The sequence below is a fragment of the Colias philodice genome, chromosome 24 (assembly GCF_061535455.1).
Source record: "Colias philodice isolate Cphi_HAF_F1 chromosome 24, ilColPhil1 Martin Lab GWU primary, whole genome shotgun sequence".
NCBI classification, from domain to species: domain Eukaryota; kingdom Metazoa; phylum Arthropoda; class Insecta; order Lepidoptera; family Pieridae; genus Colias; species Colias philodice.
Genome location: NC_143109.1, coordinates 6,706,518 through 6,732,371, shown reverse-complemented (window position 1 = coordinate 6,732,371; position 25,854 = coordinate 6,706,518). Strand labels below are relative to the sequence as shown.

General features: G+C 33.0%; 2 protein-coding genes and 1 long non-coding RNA gene across 4 annotated transcripts in view; 2 read left to right on the top strand and 1 right to left on the bottom strand.

Moving 5' to 3' along the window:
* Window positions 1-521: 521 nt before the first annotated feature.
* On the bottom strand, window positions 522-1,549 carry LOC149477777 (Na(+)/H(+) exchange regulatory cofactor NHE-RF1). Its single transcript, XM_089710382.1, has one exon. It carries the CDS (start codon window positions 1,456-1,458, stop codon window positions 916-918), a length of 543 nt encoding a protein of 180 aa, XP_089566508.1. The 5' UTR covers window positions 1,459-1,549; the 3' UTR covers window positions 522-915.
* Window positions 1,535-25,854, top strand: part of LOC149477776 (epidermal growth factor receptor kinase substrate 8-like) — a 39,558-nt gene continuing 15,238 nt past the window's right edge. For both annotated transcript variants that reach the window (XM_089710350.1, XM_089710349.1), the window contains exons 1-6: window positions 1,535-1,671; window positions 15,646-15,752; window positions 16,376-16,535; window positions 18,110-18,180; window positions 18,514-18,728; window positions 21,029-21,128. In XM_089710350.1, coding sequence (XP_089566476.1) covers window positions 15,693-15,752; window positions 16,376-16,535; window positions 18,110-18,180; window positions 18,514-18,728; window positions 21,029-21,128 — 606 coding nt within the window. In that variant the 5' untranslated portion in view covers window positions 1,535-1,671; window positions 15,646-15,692. The remainder of the gene's footprint in view (window positions 1,672-15,645; window positions 15,753-16,375; window positions 16,536-18,109; window positions 18,181-18,513; window positions 18,729-21,028; window positions 21,129-25,854) is intronic.
* Window positions 14,733-25,854, top strand: part of LOC149477772 (uncharacterized) — a 172,616-nt gene continuing 161,494 nt past the window's right edge. Inside the window, exon 1 of the long non-coding RNA XR_016317557.1 lies at window positions 14,733-14,833. This is a non-coding gene — a long non-coding RNA (uncharacterized LOC149477772). The remainder of the gene's footprint in view (window positions 14,834-25,854) is intronic.

The window sequence follows — 25,854 nt, the reverse complement described above, 5'->3', positions numbered from 1 at the left end:
TATATTGTGTATACAAGATTTAATAGTACCAAGAACTATTAGTAATTGATGAGTAATGAATTAATAATGTTCAAGTATACCTCGTGATTCCATGAACATAACAAAATACCTTTTAGATCCGAAGCAAATAACCTTGTTTCAACGTAACCTTAGTTTTTATACTCCATAACAAAATCCTCACTAAAAAACAAGTTTCGAACAATCTAGAAATAGGTTGTTTAACTAAAAATTTACAATATATTGGAATTAATTAAAATTCCGACGAAAAATACTTAATTTTTTATCGAATATCGATTATCTGTACAGAAATCACTACACATCCTGTTATTCGTTTTGCGTTTTATCGCTTTTATGCCAGACTGAGATAACATTGGTCATTTCTGAAACAATAAAACTATAGAGTAGGTTGTATTATGTGTTCTTGGAATGCATGCATTCGACATTCCTTCATCGGAAATCGGAATATATTTTTAAGGTTACGCAAAAAGACGCACAGCTGTCAAGTGCAAAAATACAAAAACTATTTTTCAACTTGTTTATTAAATCACTCAACAATAATTGCACTTAATTAAACATTATTCTAACTAAAACAATTAGATAATAATCAATTAATAAAATTTAAATCTGTTACGCACATAAATAAAAAATATTCCATTAAATTCCTTAAGTACCTATGTACAACTTCAATGGCAATTTTATAGGCACGATATGTTACATTCTTTCGGTAATATTATGATACAAAAATTGTACAGGGATACGATCACAAATCAAACATGACACGGTAGAGTACTGATGTCACGGCGCGGGCTGGCAACACCGCATTGCACCTGCGCATAGGCAACAGCGCCTCCGTTATGTACAATAGGGCGTTTCATCGACACGCGAGCTCGCATCACGCACACACGACACGGCACCTCACAACTTCTTAACGATATCGAACTTGGATTTGAGATCCATTGGCACCTTTTTGGGGTCTACTTTCTTTTTAGCCGCTAAGAAAGCACGCATCTCCGCGGCTGTCATCTGCAGGTTGAGGCGGGGTGGCTCAGGGGACGCTCCGTCGGTCCGGTCGGAGCCTGTCGAGCCGGTGGTCGGCGTGGAGTCGTTGGAGGAGGCCGCAGTGTTGTTGGCAGGCCGCTCGGGCGCGTCCAGGTCCGGCATGGGCTCGCCGGGCGCGGGGGCCACCACCAGTAGCTCGGCGTCGTCGCCGCGCTCCTTGATGCGCGCTACCACTTGTTTGTGCGTCTCGCCCGCTATACTGTGACCGTTCACTTCAAGGATGCGGTCGCCGCGGCGCAGCCCCGCCTTCTCCGCGGGCGATCCTTCGTCCACCTTGCCGATGTACTGGCCCGGCTTGCCCTTTTCGGCGTGCAGGTTGAAGCCATAGCCGTCGAAATCGGGGACTTTTCGCACGTGGCACAGCCGCGGTTCCGCAGCCGCGGTGCCGTTCGCAGACATAGCTGGAACTTGATAAACGCGCTATCGCTCTCGGACGCGATGAGCCACTGCCACCCGCCGCAACACGTATCACCTGCGGAGGCCGGAGGCTCCGCTGCGGGGAGGGGAGGACGTGAACGCGGCCGACACTTCCAGTGCTTACCGGGTCGCCGTTCAGGCGCGAAGTATTTGTTACGTGTTTTGTGTGTGTGTTTCGAAACTTGACTGCAAACGGTAAGTTATTAGGACCTAAGGAGGCGATTTGTTAATGGGGTGAAAGATGCCACGACACGTCAGCGCGCGCGCATACGACAGAGTATCTCAGTGACCGCTTTCCCGTGACGCCACTCCCTATTTTGAGCATACTGTTACTTTCATCTGCTTACGTCTATGTTATACTTCAACCCTTTGTTAGTCCACTTCATAGTGTAACAGAATGTATTATATTTATCGAAAATTGTTGATCAACATGTGTAAAGTGTAAAGATATAAAATAGTTTGAGAAAAGGCCGCCGGTAGATGGCGCACAAGTGTCGCCGGTCGTTGCTCCGAAGGTATACGCAACTCAGCTGTATTTTAATTAATGTTTACAACTCTTCAGTGACAAGAATTCGTGAGGCATGCATAAGGTGTGTTCTATAGGTGCTAAATAAAAGACCTGCGATGAAGCAAACGATTAAGATAAGGAAAAAAACTCAGTCCCTTTATCACAGGTACACGTCGAAACCTTTGGCTTGCCGCAGGTAAATTTCAAAAGGCATTCTCGTGTATAAGACTACAAATTATGGATGATTAATATTTCTTACCCACCATCAGACAAATTTATATGAATTACATTACATACCTATACTTTGGGAAACACTGGAATGTAATCAATTCCACAGAGTAATAATGCGATACAGAGCCGTCTGATAAATCGCAAAAAAGTTTTCATTCACACATTAATTAAGTAGAAATTGTGTTTCTACATTTCTTAACCTTTATTCAGTGAACTCAGACAGAAAAGACTTTCAATGGATTTAACAAAGCCTTTAAAAAATAAAAAAAAATTATGTTAATATAATTTGTAGGTTAATGGTAACGCAAATTAAAAGTAATTGGTTGTTCCACTCATTACTTTTAATTAAGTCCAAATAAAAAGAGATAATGTACCCATTCGGCACCAATAATCATAGGTAATTTCAATCGTTTGTTTGTTTACAAAAGAAAGTATGTTTCACTCGTTTATTTTAAAAATAAATTTTCTATATAGTGAATTAGATGATAAAACTCAGCTTGAATAATAATCTAAAGTTTATGAACTAGCGTTAAAACGTACTACCAGGTAGAAAATATGTAAAGGGACCACATAACTAGGTACCGTTAGATTGTGGTGATGTATCTACAATACCTACCATATTCTTTCAGTAGATATTCACGTACTTAAAACAGGCTTCATTCATTTATAGTGATAGGTTACAGTGGGCAAAAGTCATATTCACATAGTAACAGGCTTTATTATTTATGGCTGATTTTTCAATGCTTGGATAAAACTCATCCGTCCAATAAAGTATTACACGATAATATTAAAATGTCACGTAAACTGTCAAATACGGGCAATTAGAATACGTTTTTAAAATGGTAGTTTTATACATTATTCGACGAATAAGTTTTAACCAAGGATTGAAAAATCAGCCCTTAGTGGTGTATTTCAGTGAGCAAAATAAGATTAATAGTCCACATGTTAGAAGACCAATAGACCACTTTTCAGCACTTTTAGCAAACCTGGGTTATCTAGGTACCCCATTCTAGGTTATGAACATGTACCTACATAATCTATAATACGGGTAACGGTCCATAATTCCAATATGGCCGAAGACCATAGACACTGGCGGGTTCCTGCAATAAGTACGTGATACAAATATTAATATAATTGGAAATGCAATGCAGGAAGCTATGACCATATTAGATGGAGGTTGACCGGTTCGGTTCCTGCAATTAATTTTTAAACCATTTTATTCTAACAACGTGTTTATTGATTATAATGAAAGCCCAGTAAGGTCATTCCAACATGTCATTACCTATGGGCCCTATGGGACTGTTTCAATGTTACGCTATTGATACAATTTCGAGTTATACTGATGATAACTGGCTGAATTGAATGATCCAAGGCTCGAAACTAGATAAATTATGACAATTTATCTTTAAATTCACCTAAACCTTCATCTAACGTACATTTGGTATAATTTGGTGAATTGGTAAAAGATCTCAACATGAGGTAAAGGGCATAATATACAAGAATTCGTACAGTCTGACAACATAATTTGACGAGCATAAAATAGTAAATCCAAACATTTATAGATGTTTGGATTTACTATTTTATGCTTAAGTGGATGGAAATATAATTAATTCTTAATGTATAAGATTGAGATTTGAAAAGTGATTATATTTGCATCAACTGTTCCTGCGAAGCACAGCACCTATTAACTTTTTAGTACAGGAGATCACGAGAAGATTTTATACAATCAGAAACATAATTATACAATCGTATGAACACACACGTTTTAATACGTTTTTTTAACGTAGCGTATAATCACATTACAATAAAATTTCGTCTGTACGCATCTTGGGTGTGGCAGCCATATTACATACAGCCCATAAGTGGTTTTGAAGCCATCGACAGTTGTTGATTGCGCAATTTTCTTTGCTTTGTCGTTGTACACAGGTGGTTTAAATTGCCAATAACTTATCTTCATATTTAATTCTTACCGTAGAGACGACAACGATTAATGATATGCTGCATTGATTAGTAACTAATGTGAATGCATAAATATGTATGGAAAAAAAGATTTTCTTCGATAAAAGTTTTATTCTTCGATCTAATGAAGACATTCATTCCCTCTGATAAAGGTCCCCTGTTTTATAAAGGTCATGACTTTAAAAATATTTATTTAATAGCACTGAAAATGGCATAAACAAATATAGTATATAGTCATAATTTATGACCTTCCAAAGAAGGCAAAAAGTCTTTCTACTGAAATTTTCTTTGAGCCAGCCTAGGCTAACACGTAGGTATTATTATCAAGACTCAAGAGTAACATAACATACACATATATCATTTGATAATTAAATAACCATTTCGTAATAACACGAACGATTCATTACAATTACCTCATAATTGTGATTGATTGATTACTTTTATAATAGTCCAATTAAATTCATAATATTTTGCTTTCACTACATTTTTGCATACTAGCTAACGGTGTACGAAGGCGTATACAGGTCTTTACAATATCAATTGAATCGTTATTTATAATACTGAGGTTAGCACTATACTGTGGTTAGTTTATAGTTCTGAAGTTGGCCCTATACTGTGGTCAGATAGTACACAACACAGCCTTACTATGTCGTCATAAAGCATTATTATTGGCAGTGTGGAAAAATGACAGCGCTATACAGGTCGTCTAGCGCCATCACTTTTCCATTCTGGAAATATAACTGATATAGCAGTATTATTTCCAGAATATAGTCTATAAGTCTTATAAGACATCATGGTAACCCCTATGGTTTTAGATTCTATGCGCAGTTGAAACATGAAATACAACAGTAAAAGAAATAAATCAGTTAATCAGTTCGAAGTCCCTGATATTCCACATGGGGGCACGAGGCTTAACACAATTATGATAAGATTTGATTCAGAACAACAAATTATACAATCTATACTAATATTATAAAGCTGAAGAGTTTGTTTGTTTTTTTGAACGCGCTAATCTCAAGAACTACTGGTCCGATTTGAAAAATTCTTTCCGTGTTGGATAGCCCATTTATCGAGGCAGGCTATCATCACGCGCCACGAGCCACGCGGGTGAAACCGCGGAGCGCAGCCAGTGAATTAATAAAACTAACAAGCATTTCAACAGTTCTAAGTTTACTAGCTATGGGATATAGCTAGTACCTTTCAATCATTTCTATTCTTAGTGCAAATTTGAGTTGTTTTTCATTTACGTGTTCAGATAATCCATTCAAACAATACTTTTTATAACACTTACCATACACATACGTATCTTTTATAGCCGCCATTAAAAATATTAGCCTGCTATTTCTAAATGCTAATTTTTACAGTTAGGTACTCTTTTAGAGTAATAAGAATGTAGGTAGAAAGCGAATAAGTTAAATACGGAGCAGAAAAGAAGGTGTTAAATTTCATTATTTATTCGTAAATTAATATTTATATTATGTTTTGTTATTATAAGCAGACAATGAACAAAATGAGGTCATAAAAGTTTTACAATAAAAAAATGAACTTGATCAAGGGGCGGTTATTCAATCTTTAGTTAAAAATTAACCGTTCAATAAAGTTTTACACAATAATATGAAAATATCACCTGTAAAATAACAAAAGTCGGACAATAGACCCAATTTTTAGTAGTTTAATACGTTAATCGATGAATAAATTTTAACGGAGGATTGAAAAATCGACCCCAAGTTGGACATAAATACGCCCAAATATTGGGGAAATCAGTAAAATACATACATAAAATATGACATAAAAATATATTTCATTATTTTCTGCCTTATAAAATATAATATCATGTGTAATATATTCATTCCTTATCAATTTGATTACATATATTAATATGAAATCAATTGTTCAATATTATATCTTTGAAATGATAAAATACTTGTGATTACGTCTTATCATCTCTTTGTGCCTGTTATGATGCGTAGGAAAAGACTAGACATAGCATTTATATTAGGTATTATGTACTAAAATATGATATTTATTCATAAGTACATTTCCGCAGGCGGCTTCGCCCGTGTTTTCAAAGAAAAACCCGCATAGTTCCCGATCCCGTGGTATTTCCGGGATAAAACCTATCCTATATGTTAATCCAAGTTACCCTCTATGTGTGTGCCAAATTTCATTGTAATCGGTTCAGTAGAGTTTGCGTGAAAGAGTAACAAACACACACACACACATCCTCACAAATTTTCGCATTTATAATATTAGTCATTAGTCATAATATATTTGTGTAACTTTAAAGCTATGTTTAAAAAAACAGTGATTATATTTTTAATTAAACATTGATCAAAACTCAAAATAAATATTTCAATTAAGTAGTAGTTAGGGGGCGTGTTCTGTAAATCTGGATGTTGAATACGTTATTTATAGCTTTAATACAAAAAAATTAGGTAATTCAAATATTTTTTTAAAGAGTAGCATGATACCTATCACCATAAGTTTCTAATCAACAGTGTTCTTTATCTCATATCATCGACCATACTTTCATAGAAGATTCATGGTCCCTTAAACATATTGCCTTCAATGTAATACAGAGGTCTCACTAAACTGGTTGTCTTTAATGGCTTATTCTAGTGCGAACTAAATTATCAAGTATTTTCATATAACGTTAGCACATAGCAAATGTGATGATTCATAAGAAATAAGGTTGGCAAGTTTATCATTAATGCTGTGTACATCGTTGTGATTTGAATAGATATTTATTGTTTAAACCCAGTAGGTACTTATTATAGTAGTGTGTAATAAAATCGGCAAATGAGGAACACAAACATATATTACAACAAATACATAATATTATTTAAACTTCTGTAAAAAGCCCGAATATGAAAAGTATTTACGAAAAATAAAGGTTCATGTCGTTTTGAAATTGACTGAATGGACTTCACATAAACTAATATAAAGTTTAGAACTTAGAAGAAAGGGAGATAATAGGATTTTTTTGCCTTACGATTTAACTTAACCAGTTTTAAATGATCCTATTATCATTTGAAATTGTTTTTTCCTACTTACAAATATAATCTACTAGCTTTCCACCCGCGGCTTCGTCCGCGCAGTCAAAGAAAAACCCGCATAGTTTCCGTTCCCGTGGGATTTCCGGGATAAAACCTTAAACCTATCCTATGTCCCGGGGTAAAAAGTAGCCTATGTCCTTTCTCGGGTATCAGAATATCTCTATACCAAATTTCATGCAAATTGGTTCAGTAGTTAAGGCGTGATTGAGTAACAGACAGACAGACAGAGTTACTTTCGCATTTATAATATTAGTAGGGATTATGTATTTCATTATCCTGGACTAGCGCGAATTCAGGAAGTTAGTACGTAAGTAAAATTTTCAAAATAATTTACACTAATATTATACCGCCTTCACAGAAGAAGTGCTAATTTTACATGTGATTGAAGGCTGCTAACAAGGCTGTATATCGCTAATACATTGTTTATATACTTCAGTTGCATAATCGCATTCCGATCGGTGCCTTGAAATAACGTTATCAGTTTCAAAACATTTCGATATGTAATTATTATTGCTTTATGGAGTGAACAAATTGCCGACATTTTTAAAGACAGGATTTTCCATCATATTTTTATCCAATAGGTACATAATATTTTTGGGCGGGAGAAAAGTCAATTTATTTTTAAAGTGAAACTTTTATTACAATATCGTCTCAAACTTTTTGGTCTGTGTAGCGTATGTCGCGTGACGGTCGAAACGTACGATAATTATCGTACAAATACGATAATAAAAATAAAATAAAACCACACAACATTTATTATTTTTAGTTTTATATTATTTTTATAGACATGGTTCCTCTTTGGTTAAGAAAGTGTGTGAATTATTAAAACTGATCCTAGACACGATTAAGACTATTTTAAGCTTCGTAAGTTACAGAAAGCTTCAAACCAACTTTCAGTATATACCTAAACTAGATGTGAAATATATATCCTTAAAAATAATCTAAAATAAATAAAAAGTAATTTATCCTGTTTATATAGTTCAATCAAGATCTGTGCTACCTATTTCTTTGCTTATTATATTGTACTTATTATTATTAAATCACGTTCACACTTTTGGCGTAAAAATACTTAGATAAAATTATATAAAAACTTTTATTCTTTTGAACATTAATGAGAATTTTATATTATGTAGAATGAATTAACATCAATGCCATTTAAAAATAGTAGGCCACTGATTTTGCGCTTCCCTCGCGTACAAATGTGCAGCATCTCAGATGAAATACAAAATACAAAATATATTTGACTAGAAATACAAAATATATTTGACTAGCTGTGCCCCGCGGTTTCACCCGTATTGCTCCACTCCTGTTGGTCTTTAGGTTACGATATACCTATAGCACCTTCCTCGATAAATGGGCTATCTAACACCGAAATAATTTTTCAAATCGGTCCAGTAGTTCCTGATATTAGCGCATTCAAGCAAACAATCAAACAAACTCTTCAGCTTTATAATTTTAAATTATATAGATTAAAATTTATCTACGATTATATTTATTTGGATGATGATTGAAAGCATAACTTCTAAGTTCCAAATCCCTTGGAACCTCCACTATGTCATCACTAAAGAATGTGTGATCATGGGGAAATCAGTCAGACGTCATAACTACACGAATAGTACAAGTTAAAACGAACCCTAATTACTTTATCATAAGGATTAATTTTCTAAATTAATATTCGCACGTGTTTTCGCGTATCAATTGATATTAAACTTTATGTTTTGGATTAGAAGGTATTATTTCGTGTGCTCTTGAGTTGGTTAAGATATGCGTTATCAAACAATTGACATTCTTGTACCGTTTGTGCAGTGTTTTAGTACTCAAGAGACATTTTATATACAGCTTTACATTATGTGAATTATTTTTCTAAAAAGCGTGGTGAAAATAATTATATTAAGTTAATAATAATTCATAGGTATGTGTTATTCACGTTATTATAGTGTAGCTTAAAAATAGAATAAGATTATAATTTTCCTCATAATAACTGTGAGACAATTATCAATGTATCTATAAAATGTGTTAAATTAAAATTTAAGTTGAAAATTCGATATCGTAGGCCAGTGCCCGGTATCTAAAGTAAATTTTTATCTCATTATATAAAAATTTAGTTTTCAATAGATAGGTATGTAAATTTGGCATTAATAAGTATTCCTCAGTAAATTATTTGATAACATGATTATTATCTTTATATTGAAACAAATTATCTTAAATTAAAACCGATCCTATACATCATAGGTACCAAACATTAAGTGACACATTACAGTACCTACAAGAATAATAAAAAGCCTCTTGCTAGTATGAATTTAATCTATAAACAGATGAAGGTCACTGGAGGCTGCGACAGGCGGCATTCTTTGCGTATTTGCGCAGAGTTACGTGTACGGCAATAGGTCAACTGACCAGCTTGTCGAGGTTTTCATGTAAATATTCTTAAGGCTTTTTTAGGTAATGGTGATTTGTACTTGCTGATAGTGCGTTAGATAAGTGACATTTTGGTGGCCCTTATTTTTTTTTATAACAATACCAGTTTACTTATGTATTTCTAGAGAAATGTCTCCACTATGTTTAATTTACTAGTACATAAAGTGTGCTCAGTATATAGTGGAAGATTTATTATATACCTGCTTGTAATTAATAGTTCAAAAATTACTACGATGGTTTTGTAAATCCTTTGCCAGTAAAAAGCTCAAAGCTCCATTATTACTAATCCTTTTTACATTGAGGTCACATTGAAATCATTACGTAGTCAAAACAATTTAACTTCTATTTTTTTTTTCACAAAAACAATTACAAGTTTGTTACATATTACTCTGCCAAACTGTACAACAGTTTGTTGGCAGTTATACCTTTCTTAAATATATTATATACTTATCTATATTATAAAGCTGAAAAGTTTGTTTGTTTGTTTGAACGCGCTAATATCAGGATTTACTGGTCCGATTTGAAAAATTATTTCGGTGTTAGATAGACCATTCATCGAGGAAGGCTATAGGCTATATATCATCACGCTAAGACTAACAGGAGTGGAGCCACGCGGGTGAAAGCGCGGAGCGCAGCCAGGCCCCCGTCACTCGCTCAAGGTCGCGCTATAAGCGCCTACCGCACAGTAGGTCGGTACCGACCCAAGCGGCAGTTGGTTGGCACACGCGAGACTGCGCACCCGCGTCACGTTTCCCGCGCTCGCTACCAAGATGCCCGGTTATTGCGATGTGGACGGGTGTCGGGAGTTCGGAGTACGGAGTCAAAGAAACTCACAAACCTTATAGCGGGTCCACGCGGGTGAAACCGAAGGAAACAACTACTTACTATCAATAAGATTTCATTTTTTTTATTGTATAATGTAACAAATATAATTAACAATAAAAAATTAAGTGTTTCAGCAACTCTGTGTTTAATTTACGCGCTCGGTACAACCCTAAAGTTTTCGTTTGATGACGCAATCACGCGGCGTGCGCGGGAAACTCACTTCTCGGTGCGTGTTCGTAGAGTACATTTCTTACTGCAGCCGAGTTGCGACGCATTTTGTAGGTAAATATAGCGTAGGTATTTTAGCTTTTGTATGGGAGTGATGTATCTGTTACGAAGTAACTATTCTCTAATCTGTGGCGCAGCTAGTAATACATCCATACTAATATTATAAATGCGAAAGTAACTCTGTCTGTCTGTCTGTTACTCAATCACGCCTAAACTACTGAACCAATTTTCATGAAATTTGGTATGGAGATATTTTGATACCCGAGAAAGGACATAGGCTACTTTTTATCCCGAGAAAATGACACAATCCCGGAAATCCCTCGGGAACGGGAACTATGCGGGTTTTTCTTTGACTGCGCGGGCGAAGCCGCGGGCGGAAACCTAGTATAATAATATACAAACTTAATGTTATAAATGAAAACACACTCACTAATTAATAATTTTATGGAAATTGATAACCAATTTACGAAATGCATATATTAAAGATCTACAAATTAGATGTGACATCATGTTTTAATTAACTAATTAGTATTTTGCAAATTGTTAGTAATCAAGTTTCAGTGGTTGACCTTGACCTGTCCTCTAGATAATTATAGTAGTTTTATATGTGATACCATTTTAAGTTAAATAAAAGTTTAGTTCCAGATGGTCTTAAGTGTAGTTTAAATTTTTTTGTCTGGGTAAAAAACACGTAAAAAATTATTTTTGTTACAGTTATTATATTATGGGTAGTTTGTTGTATTTTGTTGATATTTTTTGTCTTGTTTCAATTTACTTATGTACGTAGGTATTTATAGTTCAATCTATAATATACATGTAGGAGTTTTACTGGCTGGTAGAAGTATAACTGGCTGATGAGAATTACATCGGAACGAGATTTGACAACTGTCGATCTAGCGGAGCGTCGCGTCGATGGTCGGCTGCAGACGTTGCTGGGTTACAAACGAAGAACGGCAAAAGCACCACGTTTGCGACGAATCGCTATTGTTCCGAGTAATCTTGTGCATTGTTGTATCGAAACTAATTAAAAGCGATTGATCAAGTGATTCCCTAATTACTAGCGCATAGATTTGTGCGATTACATAACATTTGTTTGTAACATTGATGATTCATTTGTTTCCACCAACATTATAATTTACTGAAGATATGGGTGATTCTGATGATTATGGCCATCCGCCCATATACATATAATATAGCGCAGGAATGATTATGTTGAAAATGATAGAATTTTGAATGAATGAATTAATTTTATTCATTCGTTGAAATAATTCGAATCTAAGTAATGTAATTATTCATATATTATAATATAATTAATTGTAAATTCATATGAATAATGATTACAGAAGATAAAGTATGATAACGAATCTTATCTGAGTGGCAAATTCGATCGATAACATATTTTACGTATTTTTATTTATAATTCTTGTTGAACGTAAAAGATCGATATGTAATTAAATTATTGATTTAAAAAATTAATTAATAGGGTTTTTCATATTGGTATTAAATAAAATATTATCAAAATCGAGACGTTCTTATAAAAGACATCAACGCATCATATAAGTATGTAGTATCAATTCTATGCAATCAGTGTTATTATTTTTTACTAAGTGATACCACAAGGAAGTTGTAAGAGTAAGTAGGTTGGATATGAGTGATATAATTATTGTGAGTGATTAATAGAAAATATATCATTTTTTAAACGCAAAACATTACAAAATTAATACTAAAATTTCTTATCGTTGTGCTGACACAAAAATTTGTAATTTTACGTGCCTGCTCATTTTAACGCATATTATTAATAATATTAGGTAACACTAATAATAGCTAACAATACATGACAGTATACTACGTGACTTAGTATTGTATGTTTGTGTGACACATACCGCGAAAAAAGTGAAAACATAAATGAGTCTTAAAACAGAGTAAGTAATTCATTAAGATGTAAATTAAGATTCGGCAGTTTGCATTTGTAATAAAAATGAAATCTATGCGAAGATTACTTTTTATAGTTGGAGAGTAAAATTTCATTTTGCAACATAATTAAGAAAATTAATCTATACCATAGATAATATGTACATATATACTACCTACCAATTTTTAATAAACCACAGAAGCGTTATGTTATGGATGAATTATGAAATGAAAATATGTAGTTGAAGGGACAAACGTACGTCTTTAATCTATACTAACATTATAAAGCTGAAGAGTTTGTTTGTTTGTTTGAACGCGCTAATTTCGGGAACTACTGGTCCGATTTGTTAGATAGCCCATTTATCGAAGAAGGCTACAGGCATATCATCTCGTTAATACCAACAGGAGCGAAGCAATACGGGTAAGTCCGCGGGACACACCTAGTATGTTGATAAAGCTTTGAAACAGGGAATTACAGTTTTAAGGCCTTTTCAAACCAGAGAAACCCACCGCGTGGCGGTAGCGGATATATATCTGGATTTTTATGGCGGATGAAACCGCGCGGCACAGCTACTACGAGCTTATAAAATGTTAATTGAGCAAAATTTTAAAGCTTCGTCCCTTTCACTACCATATCATAGTAAATATGTTAGAACGAGATAAAACAGTAAACTACTTATACCCTTTAGCTTGTTATATGAATGACGAGTAATGTACTAGACTTCTACACTATTGTTATTCTATGTACACTAAAATGGAATAATCTCACGCACAGAACTTTCTATGAGTTTCTACACATCATGGTATGTGTAGTTCCGTATACCATGGATTAGAGAAAGTACTAGAAAGGGACAGATGGATGTATATCATACGTGTAAGGGAGAAAACTGTATGTTCCTCTTGCGCGTCACGTAACCCTGTATGGAAATTGTAGTTCATTCATGATGGAAATTTCTAAGAATTTCAGTATTTACTACATGATTTATATTTTATGTCAAACATGTTAATCAAAAGTCCCACGACGTTCGTTATACATATACTTTTAACTAGCTGCGCCCCGTGATTTCACCCGCGTGGCTCCGCTCCTGTTGGCCTGGCGTGATATTAAAGCCTTATATAGCCTTCCTCGATAAATGGGCTATGTAACACTGAAATAATTTTTCAAATCAGACCAGTACTTCCTGAGATTAGCGCGTAAACAAACAAACAAACTCCTCACCTAAATAATATTAATTACATCAATCACGAAAAAATTGATTACCGCATGAAATATAAATCGTATTTCTAAAGCTATATATTCGGAACTGCCTGTTATCTCGAGAATGTTTACGAAGTACCTAAGCGTAACTAATTTGTAATTAGTGCTTTAATCAGTAATTGGGATTATGCAAACTTTATTATATTGGCAATATAAAAATGAATCGCAAAATGTGTTGGTAAGCGCATAACTCGAGAACGGCTGAACCTATTTCGATAATTCTTTTTTTATTATATTCCTTGAAGAACGAGGATGGTTCTTATGTAGAGAAAACGTTAACATGTACCACGGGCGAAGCCGGGGCGGACCGCTAGTTGGCAATAAAATTTAATTTATTGATGCCAGTTAGTATTGAATGACTCCGGAAGAATATCAGGTTATGACACACTTCAGAAATAGTAATTTTTCCAAAATAATAGTTAAAATTAATAAATTACTATATTTAAAACATTTTATTCTGTATCTATATTAATATGATAAAGCTGAAGAGTTTGTTTGTTTGTTTGAACGCGCTAATCTCAAGAACTACTGGTCCGATTTGAAAAATTCTTTCGGTATTGGATAGCCCATTTATCGAAGAACGTTATAGGCTATAATATCATCACACTAATACCAACACAAGCGGAGCGACGCGGGTGAAACCGCGGAGCGCAGCTAGTAATTCATAAACCTTAAGCATTCTTAATAAGTCTACAATCAAAACAATTACAAAAATTGTATGAAAGTTCGTTCCTTTGTTTTCGATACATTTATGCACTTACTGTTATCAGTTATCACACATAGCATCAGATAACTTTGATAATATTGATGCATTGATAGCTGTTCTGCTCGTTTTGATTATTTTTTCTGGTAGAACCCATCAAAATAAAAACATGGTAATATTTTTGTAGTGAAAACTTCTTTAGCGGCGTTGGGTATAAAATCTTAAACTCGCGTCAGGACACGTGGCCTGATCGAAAAAGCGTAAGACGGATGTTTGTTTTTGCACGCCTCATAAGCGAAGCGTTGAGGTGGGTACTACTGTCACTTCGCGCAAAACATCTGATTTTTCAAACTTAAAATGTCTTTATGTATCATACATTGCACTTGTAAGATAATACATACACACACATATTAAGAAAAAACACTATTTTTAACATTCATGATATTTTTGATGTCATTTTTGTTATTTAAACTAGTTAAAAAACAGTTTAAAAAAGTTCTGTCTTGGACGTCCGTGTGTCTGTATGTGCGGAGGATTTTCTTGTTAACACGATAGCGACCGAAATACTTTACTAATCGAGTCTTTTTTTTTTCTCTTACGCTTGAGTATGCTCAGGAATAGAACCCTTTCATTTTTCAGGGTCTGATTCGATGTGGTTTAATTGTTATTAAATAAACAAAAATAATAATTAATAAATAATTATTAAAAAAAATTATGAGGCGTGCACTTTTGGATTTTCCAAATTATTTTTTTTTAGCCCTTATATTCCATGCGTAAGACGGATACCATTCCAAAATATCAAACATGCTGAACGTTAATAATCAAGTTTTCACTTCTATACCGGCACTCCCGGAGTGCAACCCGTCTTTTTTTTTTAAGTAGATAATCTTTTTAACTATTAATTGAAATGCAAGAGCACATTACATATTGTGATCTTATGATAAAAATTATAGTGACATAGCCATATATATGCAAGATGAAGAAAGTTATTATTATTTTATATTTCGACCCATTTAATTGAAAATGTGATAATTTGTTTCACAAAACTAACAAAATCTATTTTTCGTTTCAGAATTACAACAACCAAAGCAATATAACTGAAGATGCAACAACATTGAAATGGCAATGCGGAGTGGCGGAGCAAGCGCAGGGGGGCGCTCCCGTGGGGGGGACTCCCAGGTAAGCTATTATCTCAATATATAATACTTAACTAGTAACATTATATTATGTCTTGATACCTAATGATAAATAGGCGAATTCTTTTAAAAGACACTAATATATTATACTAGATTTCCGCCCGCGGCTTCGCCCGCGTTTTCAAAGGAAAACCCGCATAGTGCCCGTTCCCGTGGGATTTCCGGGATAAAACCTATCCTATGTGTTAATCCAAGTTACCCTCTATATGTGTGCTAAATTTCATTGTAATCGGTTCAGTAGTTTTTACGTGAAAGAGTAACAAACATCCATACAAACTTTCGCATTTATAATATTAGTAGGATCACTTTGATAATCCTTACAAATATCTATGTTCCTATTTTTTTTTTCATTCTAAATAATTTAATAAAACCAAAAAAATAATAATAATGAAAGTATTGCGCAAAGTTTGAATTAAATATGTATGTTTAAAGTGTGTGTCAAAAGCATACAGCAAAAACGTTTGAAAAAGAAATTTTCCCTCATATTGCAAAACCAAAATACAGTCTAAAATCTAAATAATTAGATCCTCGATCCTTTTCATAACATTTTAATACGACCAATCACCAATTACCAATATATAACCGAGAACCATTTATTATTTCCAGGCAGCGCGTGCGATGGACGAATTCGAGCAGCTGGCTGGTCTGCGAGGGCGGGCGGTATATGTGCTGGAACACCTGGCCACCTTCACGGTGACGAGGGAGACGGGGATCGTGTACCCTGCTGATGGCATGAGGCGGCTGCTGCAACTGGAGAAGACAAATGGTAATTGAAATGAAATGAAGTTATTATGACCAGTAAATAGTTATTACAAATGTAGGATAGTGCATCCCGAACTAAGTGAAATATTTGTACCTTGGGATTTGTTTTTGACAGTCTTGTAGGCGGGTTTGACGCACTTGGTGCACTTCTCAACTTGTACACCATGCTCAAATGGTGAACTTAGCAACTTGTACACTTCTCAAATGGTACACTTCGCGACTGGTACACGTCTCAAATGGTGCACTTCGCAAATGGTGCACTTTTTAAGATTAGTTGAGATTTGGAAAAATTGTGTAAAAATGAAAGAATTTTTAGTTTTGGATGTTTAATTTTTATAATTATGTCAACACAATAATAATAATTAAACTATACAGAATCACCTTAAACACTACCATCTGTGTACCATGTGTTTCTACCATCAACATTTTGGGTCATTTTTATTTTTTCAAAAATAAAAATGTGACTCGGATATAATAAAAATAATATAATTATGTCAAAAAAAAGTAGATTTACAGTAAAAAAATATCATAATAAAGATATGATATAATATAATATTATATCAATAACCTTTGTAATATTATTATTTAACTTTTAACTATTACTAATTAAATAAAAGCTTTAAATTAAATCATAACCTGTTTCTTAAAAACAAATTAGTAAAAGTAATAATAAGTAAAACTTTGTAATTGTTACTATTTAATAATATAATTAATAATATTATATCCGAGTCACATTTTTATTTTTGAAAAAATAAAAATGACCCAAAATGTTATAGTGTTTAAGGTGATTCTGTATAGTTTAATTATTATTATTGTGTTGACATAATTATAAAAATTAAACATCCAAAACTAAAAATTCTTTCTTTTTTACACAATTTTTCCAAATCTCAACTAATCTTAAAAAGTGCACCATTTGCGAAGTGCACCATTTGAGACGTGTACCAGTCGCGAAGTGTACCATTTGAGAAGTGTACAAGTTGCTAAGTTCACCATTTGAGCATGGTGTACAAGTTGAGAAGTGCACCAAGTGCGTCAAACCCTGCATCTTCTAGGCATAAATGGTCAGTAAGAGATACAAATGGAACTTAATACAATAATAATAATAATTAATCACTTCAATTTTAGTACTTATTTATTAAACTGAAATAATCACAGCAAAACTATTAACAAATATGTTATGTATAATAATACATACCTAAAAATTATCTACCCACTGTCACTTACTCAATTAACACGAATCTATAGGCACCACGCAAAGACCGTTTGCGCTAAATAAAGAAATACACGTAGGTACATTTATTTATACATTTTCATGTAAAAGGAACCTGAATAACAAACTGCTTCCGAAAGAGGGTATTCATGATAAGTTATAATTCGGAAAAGCGTTATTTTATTGTTATGTCATAAAAAGTATGGAAGGTAGAAGTACTACTATAAAGAGAACGTTTTTATTTTTAATATTTCTACTGAAACTTTTAGAAACGATTGTGTTTTATTTTTTAATAAACAGTAATCATAGTTCATACAAACAACAATATATATCTGTGTCAAAAATTATACTAAAATGTTATTTTCCAGGAATATGGAGTCAAAAGATGCAGCTATGTTTAGAAGAACAATGGGTTCTTGTGATGGATTACGAAACTGGAGTGAGTATCAATAAAATTATACTTCCAATAATAATTTTAATTTAAATATTTAAAAAAATGTAGATATATTAATAATTATATTATACAACATACTATATAACTATAATTGTTTCGGAATATTTCCCGAAAATGAGTCCTATTTGTAAAACCATGTTCAACATTGACAAGTAAATAAAATTCATTCATTCAAATATTTTTATGCATGCTATGTATTTCTGAATTAATTGATATAATCGACAAAATTAAAAAAAAAATCATTATTGTTATACAAACGCACCTTCAACGCAAGTCATCACTACAATCCAAACTCAACCTTACCCCCTTTCCCCACAGTCCATAATGGAGCGCTTCCCCGCGACCTGGGTGCATTCGCCCACCGCCTTCACATCACCAGAACCCGCTGAGCTCTACAACAATGTGCTAGCCTTCGTGGTAGGGGCCCCGGAGACTGGTGGTGGCTCGCCGGGCGGTTCGAGACGGGAACTGCATATATTTCAATGTCATGACGTCAGCGCGCAGACCCTGGTTGAGGAGTTGAATGCTTTGAAGTAAGTTTATATCTATTTTTATATTATGTAGGCTTCTATAGCCGCGTTGAACACTTTTTGGTACGGAAAAAGCGCATAACCGTCGGTCGCCGACATTCTTATTTATTTTATGAAATTTAAAATTCGTTTTCATTTTGTCTCGTCTCGTCTCTATAACCGTATAAACGTAGCTGTTTAGTAATCTTGCTATAATGACTACCTACTTTTTTGTGTTGTTTTTAACCCGCGCGAGCCGTTTCGTTCTTCCTCTTTAGGAAGTATTAAAAGTAATAATCTGTATCTTTAAAGGGTATCCTTAATTTTATAATAAAAGCAAGGGAATTAATATAACAAAATGAACATAATATTGTGAAAAAAAAGCATCTGCAGACTTACTCTTCAACCTAATTTCAATTCCAATCTAAGACCAATCCGATCCCAATGTTAATTTTGCAGTCACTTGATAACAGCACTTGATTTCGTACTCTTGAAAACCATACCATAACATACATTGGATTGAAATTTGAAATTGGAATTGCTCCGCGCTTTGTTACACGTGAAGTTAGCTATGATACGAGCTAATAGTGTCGTCTAACTCTTTACGATTAATCGGTATTCCGTATTAGGACTTTAAAATGCTATTATAATTTATAACTTTAAAAAAACAAGGCTAATAAAATATATGTCTGAGTAAAATTAATATTAAATTTTATTAATTTTAACGTATTCCATTTATTGAAAATGTTTAAAATCATAAAATCACGTTTGACGTTGGCTGTATGCGGGAGGGTCGTTGCCTTTTCTGCAACGTAAAAAAAACCGCAGAGGCGCTCCAATTTCAAATATTTTTTACATAATCAAGTGGTTGAGAAGAGTGAACTTATTTAGTTGTGAGAGTTAAATATTTATAATTTTGAATTCATATTTAATACTCAAATAATAAGAAAGTTTTACATAAGTGGTAAGTGAAATATATACTAGCTATATTTTAAGTAAGTAATGTTTTATTACGGTTTTAGTTTTTACTTTACTACGTAAATAATGAGAACCAACTATATTTGTTTTATCGCTGTACCATAATTACTATCGTAATGTAGCTTTTTAAGGATAATATATTTTTTTAAATGACGAAGTGATTTTTGATTTTAGGTATTTTGTGATAATTATATTTGTTATTATTTACAAATATATGTACATACAAACCTTTCTCTTTATTATATTAAGTGTAGCGTGGTGTAGCTATATTGCTGGTAGGCAGATAACATAAAAAAATGGGCCGATATTTTGGTCAAAATAATTTTGAATTTAACGTTTGATACAAATATCTCTTTTTGTGTGAGAGAAAAGTAAGATTATCATTTGACACACGTCGAAAATATCTTGATAATATTATCAATCAAATAAAAGCACTTAAGATCAAATTGTGTGTGAGGTGTGAACGGTGTGGTTATGTTTAACTTGCAGTTGCGTTTAAAATTTCCTGTTTTAACATGGTAATGTATGTTCTAATTATTACCTATAACATTAAGTTTCTTATTAATGATTTAGATATCCAATGAGGTTATTTAAATAGTCAAAATTTACTAGCAGTTTGAGCAAATTCATATCTAAATAACCAGCCATGGCTATTGCGATCATAATTTGAATTTGCCCAAAGAATACTTATACTCTAAAAAAGAGAATTTGCCCGTTCGCGTCGGTTCAATTCATGGTGTCAACTGTCTGGAAATAAAGAGGTCATAATACGGATCCTGTACACAGATTATAAAAAAGTTCAATTTTAAGTTGTGTTTTACAATCAATATCTACACAAATAATTTAGTGAACGTTTTTATTGTTGAAAAAATTAATTGAATTGTATTAAAATGTTTAAGGTCTAATATAAGCACTATTTGCATATCTATACGGAATCAGTTTCATGGGAAGATTTTCCCTCCGAAGGAGTTATTTTCTTCAAGTCGAATGACCTCATAAGTCATAATTATGTTAATTTACATAATACTTAGATCCCTATATAATATCATGGCTATATGATTAAATAATTATACGTTCTTGTGTGACTAGTTTTTCCCTCATCTTTTTCAATGCCTATACAATACTCACGTATAACACATAGGTATATAATATATATACAGTTCATAACATCATGAATACATTGTACCTAAAATCTAAATAAATATTCTATAATCTATTCAATATGTGTCATAAGAAATCTGATAACTCATTATTATGATTTTTTATTTAAATCAATAGAAAAAAAACTATAAAAAATTGTATACTAATGTTTTTATTGTAATAATAATTATTTATTATTGTTACAGGGGCGTAGGAAGTGGTGCCTCGGAGAGTGGCCGCGATTTCGTTATCGAGCGGGAGAGAGAGCGTGAACGGGAGACAGAGATAGAACGACCTCGACGGCAGGTGAGAGCATATTCTAGTCTTTATGGTGCATTTACACATTTGTGCGAATAGCGAGCTGAATTCTGAACACGTATATACCCACGTAAAGAGTGCTGAGATGCGCCTAAACGTCTAAAGAGCGACTTTTCGGACGTAATCAAAGGGAAGACGCAACACGGATTCATGTCAACAACTGAATACAAATGCTTCGTTCAGTGATGAGGCAGATGACGAACACGAATGTGTGAATGCACCATTACCCATCGAGATATAGTACGTAGTACATATATCTCGAGATATAGTACGTAGTACATATATCTCGATGCCATTACCTGATAGCTGAAATATATATTGCACGCCTCATAAGCGAAGCGTTGAGGTGGGTACTACTGTCACTTCGCGCAAAACATCTGATTTTTCAAACTTAAAATGTCTTTATGTATCATACATTGCACTTGTAAGATAATACATACACACACATATTAAGATAAAACACTATTTTTAACGTTCATGATATTTTTGATGTCATTTTTGTTATTTAAACTAGTTAAAAAACAGTTTAAAAAAGTTCTGTCTTGGACGTCCGTGTGTCTGTATGTGCGGATCCTTTTTCTTGTTAACACGATAGCGACCGAAATACTTTACTAATCGAGTATTTTTTTTTCTCTTACGCTTGAGTATGCTCAGGAATAGAACCCTTTCATTTTTCAGGGTCTGATTCGATGTGGTTTAATTGTTATTAAATAAACAAAAATAATAATTAATAAATCTTATATATAAAAATGAATCGCAAAATGTGTTGGTAAGCGCATAACTCGAGAACGGCTGAACCGATTTCGATAATTCTTTTTTTATTATATTCCTTGAAATACGAGGATGGTTTTTATGTAGAGAAAACGTAAATATGTACCACGGGCGAAGCCGGGGCGGACCGCTAGTATTTATTAAAAAAAAATTATGAGGCGTGCACTTTTGGATTTTCCAAATTATTTTATAATAAGATGAATGCATGCAAAATAATTTAAAAACAGTAATTATAAACAATATTATGAATAAAAACTTTTATTATACGGCTTTAATATATCAGGTAGGTTACCGTTAATAAAAGTTAAGATTATAAATTCTCAAAGAAGTAAAAAATGCAGAAACCAAACATAACGACAAACAATAATTTATTTTAAGTACCTAGTTGCTGTTTCTTATACAATGAACTAGTAACCCTAGGAATCTCTTTATTTACTTCACATTATAATGTGTTTCTTTTTTTATAAACAAATGTATTTATTTTATGAGTTTAATTATGGTAGTTAATTTCACAAGAAATGTGAGTCACTTAAGGGGGCGCATAAAGCAAAATAACCAATCTTCTATTAGATGATACGTGTAATATGCAAGACCAAATCTAAAAAATGAAATATATATCAAACTAGATGATATGTTCAACGATTCTGTTTAATCAAAAACATAATGGTTAGGGAGCCAGGTGCAAATTTGGTTAACTATTTCCTCTCAAGAGATAATTCGTCAGACGCATGAGAGTATAGTATTATAAAGCCTCGTGAACGTCAGCTGGCGCTCGGTTGGGGCGGTGAGCGGTTGTAGCCTCCCACGCACATAGGAAAAAAAAATACATTCATTCATTCATTTCCTCTCAGCTAAAAATTTGTCAAATTGTAGCTAACCCAATATCTCAACGAAAAAAAATAGTCAGCTGGTTACAACATGGTGTATTATACGTCAGCTGGTGTCTCGAACATGAAAGTTAAATTTAAAGAAAAATTTATTTTCCGTTATTTCCTCTCAAACAAAATTTACCTGATGATAGCTTATATGTAACTGTGGATAAATATATATGTCAGCTGGCTGTATCTTGGTGGAAAAACCGTCAGCTGATACGGGAGGCTACAACCGCTCTTCCCCCCAACCGAGCTCCAGCTGACGTTCACGAGGCTTCATAATACTATACTTTGATGCATTTTACTAATTACCGCTTGAGAGGAACTTGGTCATAAAATCTGCTGCTGGCTCCCGGACCATAAAATATTAAAATTGACTCGATAAAAAAAAATCACCAAGTTAGCTCTAATTTTCACACTTTTACGTTTTCTACTTGACATGGTAATACTTATTATGATTTTTTTCTCATAAACAATTATATTAAAACATTTGCAAGATATTTGTCAGAGCATTTTGTGTAATTACTTTTAGTTTTGGTTTTATCTGCGATAAACCACTTTTATCGTGACAAAATCAAACGTTTATCTCGAGAAAAAAAGAGCGCCAAAAGTGGTTTATCGCAGATAAAACCAAAACTAAAAGTAATTACACAAAATGCTCTGACAAATATCTTGCAAATGTTTTAATATAATTGTTTATGAAAAAAAAATCATAATAAGTATTACCATGTCAAGTAGAAAACGTAAAAGTGTGAAAATTAGAGCTAACTTGGTGGTTTTTTTTTATCGAGTAAATTTTAATATTTTATGTTTTTGATTAAACAGAATCGTTGAACATATCATCTAGTTTGATATATATTTTATTTTTTAGATTTGGTCTTGCATATTACACGTATCATCTAATAGAAGATTGGTTATTTTGCTTTATGCGCCCCCTTAATCATGACTTCATTCGTGCATCAATTTAAATAACAAGCAGGTTATCTTATCAAAGATCCTACTAATATCGCATAAATGCGAAAGTTTAGTGTGGATGGAAGTATGGAGGAATATCTGTTACTCTTTCACGTAAAAACTACGTGTTAACGTGACGGATTTGGATGAAACTTTACAGAAATAAACACGGTCACGTCAAATTAATTAATGAGCTACAAAATACTTGATTTTGCATGCGGCTTCGTCCTCGGGTGAAACCACAGGTGAACCAGTGTGCGACTGTTACGGATTCTTGATACAAGTGGGATAAAATTGATTCTGAAGGATTCGAATACACACAAACATACAGGTGTAACTAATAAAAGCGTATTAATAACAAAATATTTGCTTTCAATACATCGTTTATCTTAGAACAAGGTTTATGCGGCTTATCGCTGCTGATAACGAAATAACTCGTATTGCGTCGGCCATTATAAATATAGCATACTAGATTCCTACGAATTTGCTCGTGTAAAAAAAATTGAAAAACACCAAAAGCGAAAGTTCAATAAAGGCTTCAAAATAATGTAATATAAAATAAAATAAAACTTTAATAATTAAGACTAATTAGGTAAAATCAGACTGAACGTTATTTTTTAGAAACAATTGCATCGAGATAAAAGCATCCTTTAATATAAAATATGTATTAACTCGACCAAAAAGCTAATCTTATCAGCATTGAATTAATAAACTGAATAATAATTATGATTTATTTTTATCATCGGATTCACAAAATGATGCATCATAGTAAAACCCCCTACAAATTTTCCCTACAACGCGGTTACACTACAAAATACAAATTCCTAAGTATTGTAATAAGTACTTAGTTATTATTTTTAATTATTTTATTATTCTGTTACGAAGCGTTTGTCCCGGGATTAAATATATAGCCTATTAGAAACAAAATTATGTTCTTAATATAGGTCTACCAGAATCTGATGGCTTATTTATATTTAAGAAATAAAAGATTTTCATGTGGCAACTTATTTGACAACTATCAAATTGGTTGTCAAATTATTTGTCATTTTTGCAGTTGATAAATAATTTTTAGGATTTTGTCTAAAAAATCTTCGAAAATGTCGAAAAAGCCGCTGCGATCACAAGCAAGAGGTGTTGTTTATAATGTGTGTAGAAAAATATTTGATGAAGAAGGGTCAAACACATCACAATTTTCAATTTAGAAGATTTTATTGGTAAATTGGACTTACCCGCTTTGATACTTTCAATTAAAAAATATTATATGTAGGTAACTATAATATTATTTGTTGATTGGAATATAATTTTATGAAAACTTATTACAGGAGTTTCCAATACGGCTATTCGTCAAGTCCAAGCTGTCCAAGTCAATTTTATAATGTGTGTATCTAAAAATACTTACGAAAATAAACAGTTTTATTTTATTTTTATTTTATTTTATAAAAAAATATAAGCAGTCTAGTTTTCTATCGATATAACATCGATATTTTCACATGGCATAATGATAATGAACATACAAATATAGGTATGTGTAAATAATAATATGTATTACCTGTATAAAAGTAATATGTATATTATACATGTAAGTATGTACCTACATAATATTAAGTGGATATCTCATTATTAAGAACAGTATTGTCCACTTATGTAATGTGACTAATGATATTGAGAACAAACTAAAAAATAAGCAGTATCAAGATCGTTCAGTCCATTTTCCCTAGGGTTGCACACTCAAAATTTTGATTTCCCTAATTGCCATCAGATTCTGGTTTACCTATAATATTTTTTTATTAATCGGTAGTTTTTGTTGAATATCGTAACAAACAAACAAATCAACTCTCTCCTCTACATACAATATTTAGTACCTAGTTTATGTTATTCAAAAATAGTTTTTACCTATGATTTCATCTACTAACAAACCGGCCCTTCGCAAGTAATCCCCGATAGTGATATTCATAGATAATACCTATATCAGTGATAAGAATTCAGTCAGTCAGTAGCCATCATGGCTCCTGCGTTTCGGACGTTCACTAAACAGCAATGGGAGGCTGTGATGATCGTGAGTGATTTATCTAAACTAATGATATAATAGTGTAAGAAATAAACTAGGTGGTAAATAT

Coding starts and splice junctions, on each gene's coding strand:
- LOC149477777 (XM_089710382.1), bottom strand. CDS start 1,458: ATGTCTGCGAACGGCACCGCGGCTGCGGAACCGCGGCTGTGCCACGTG.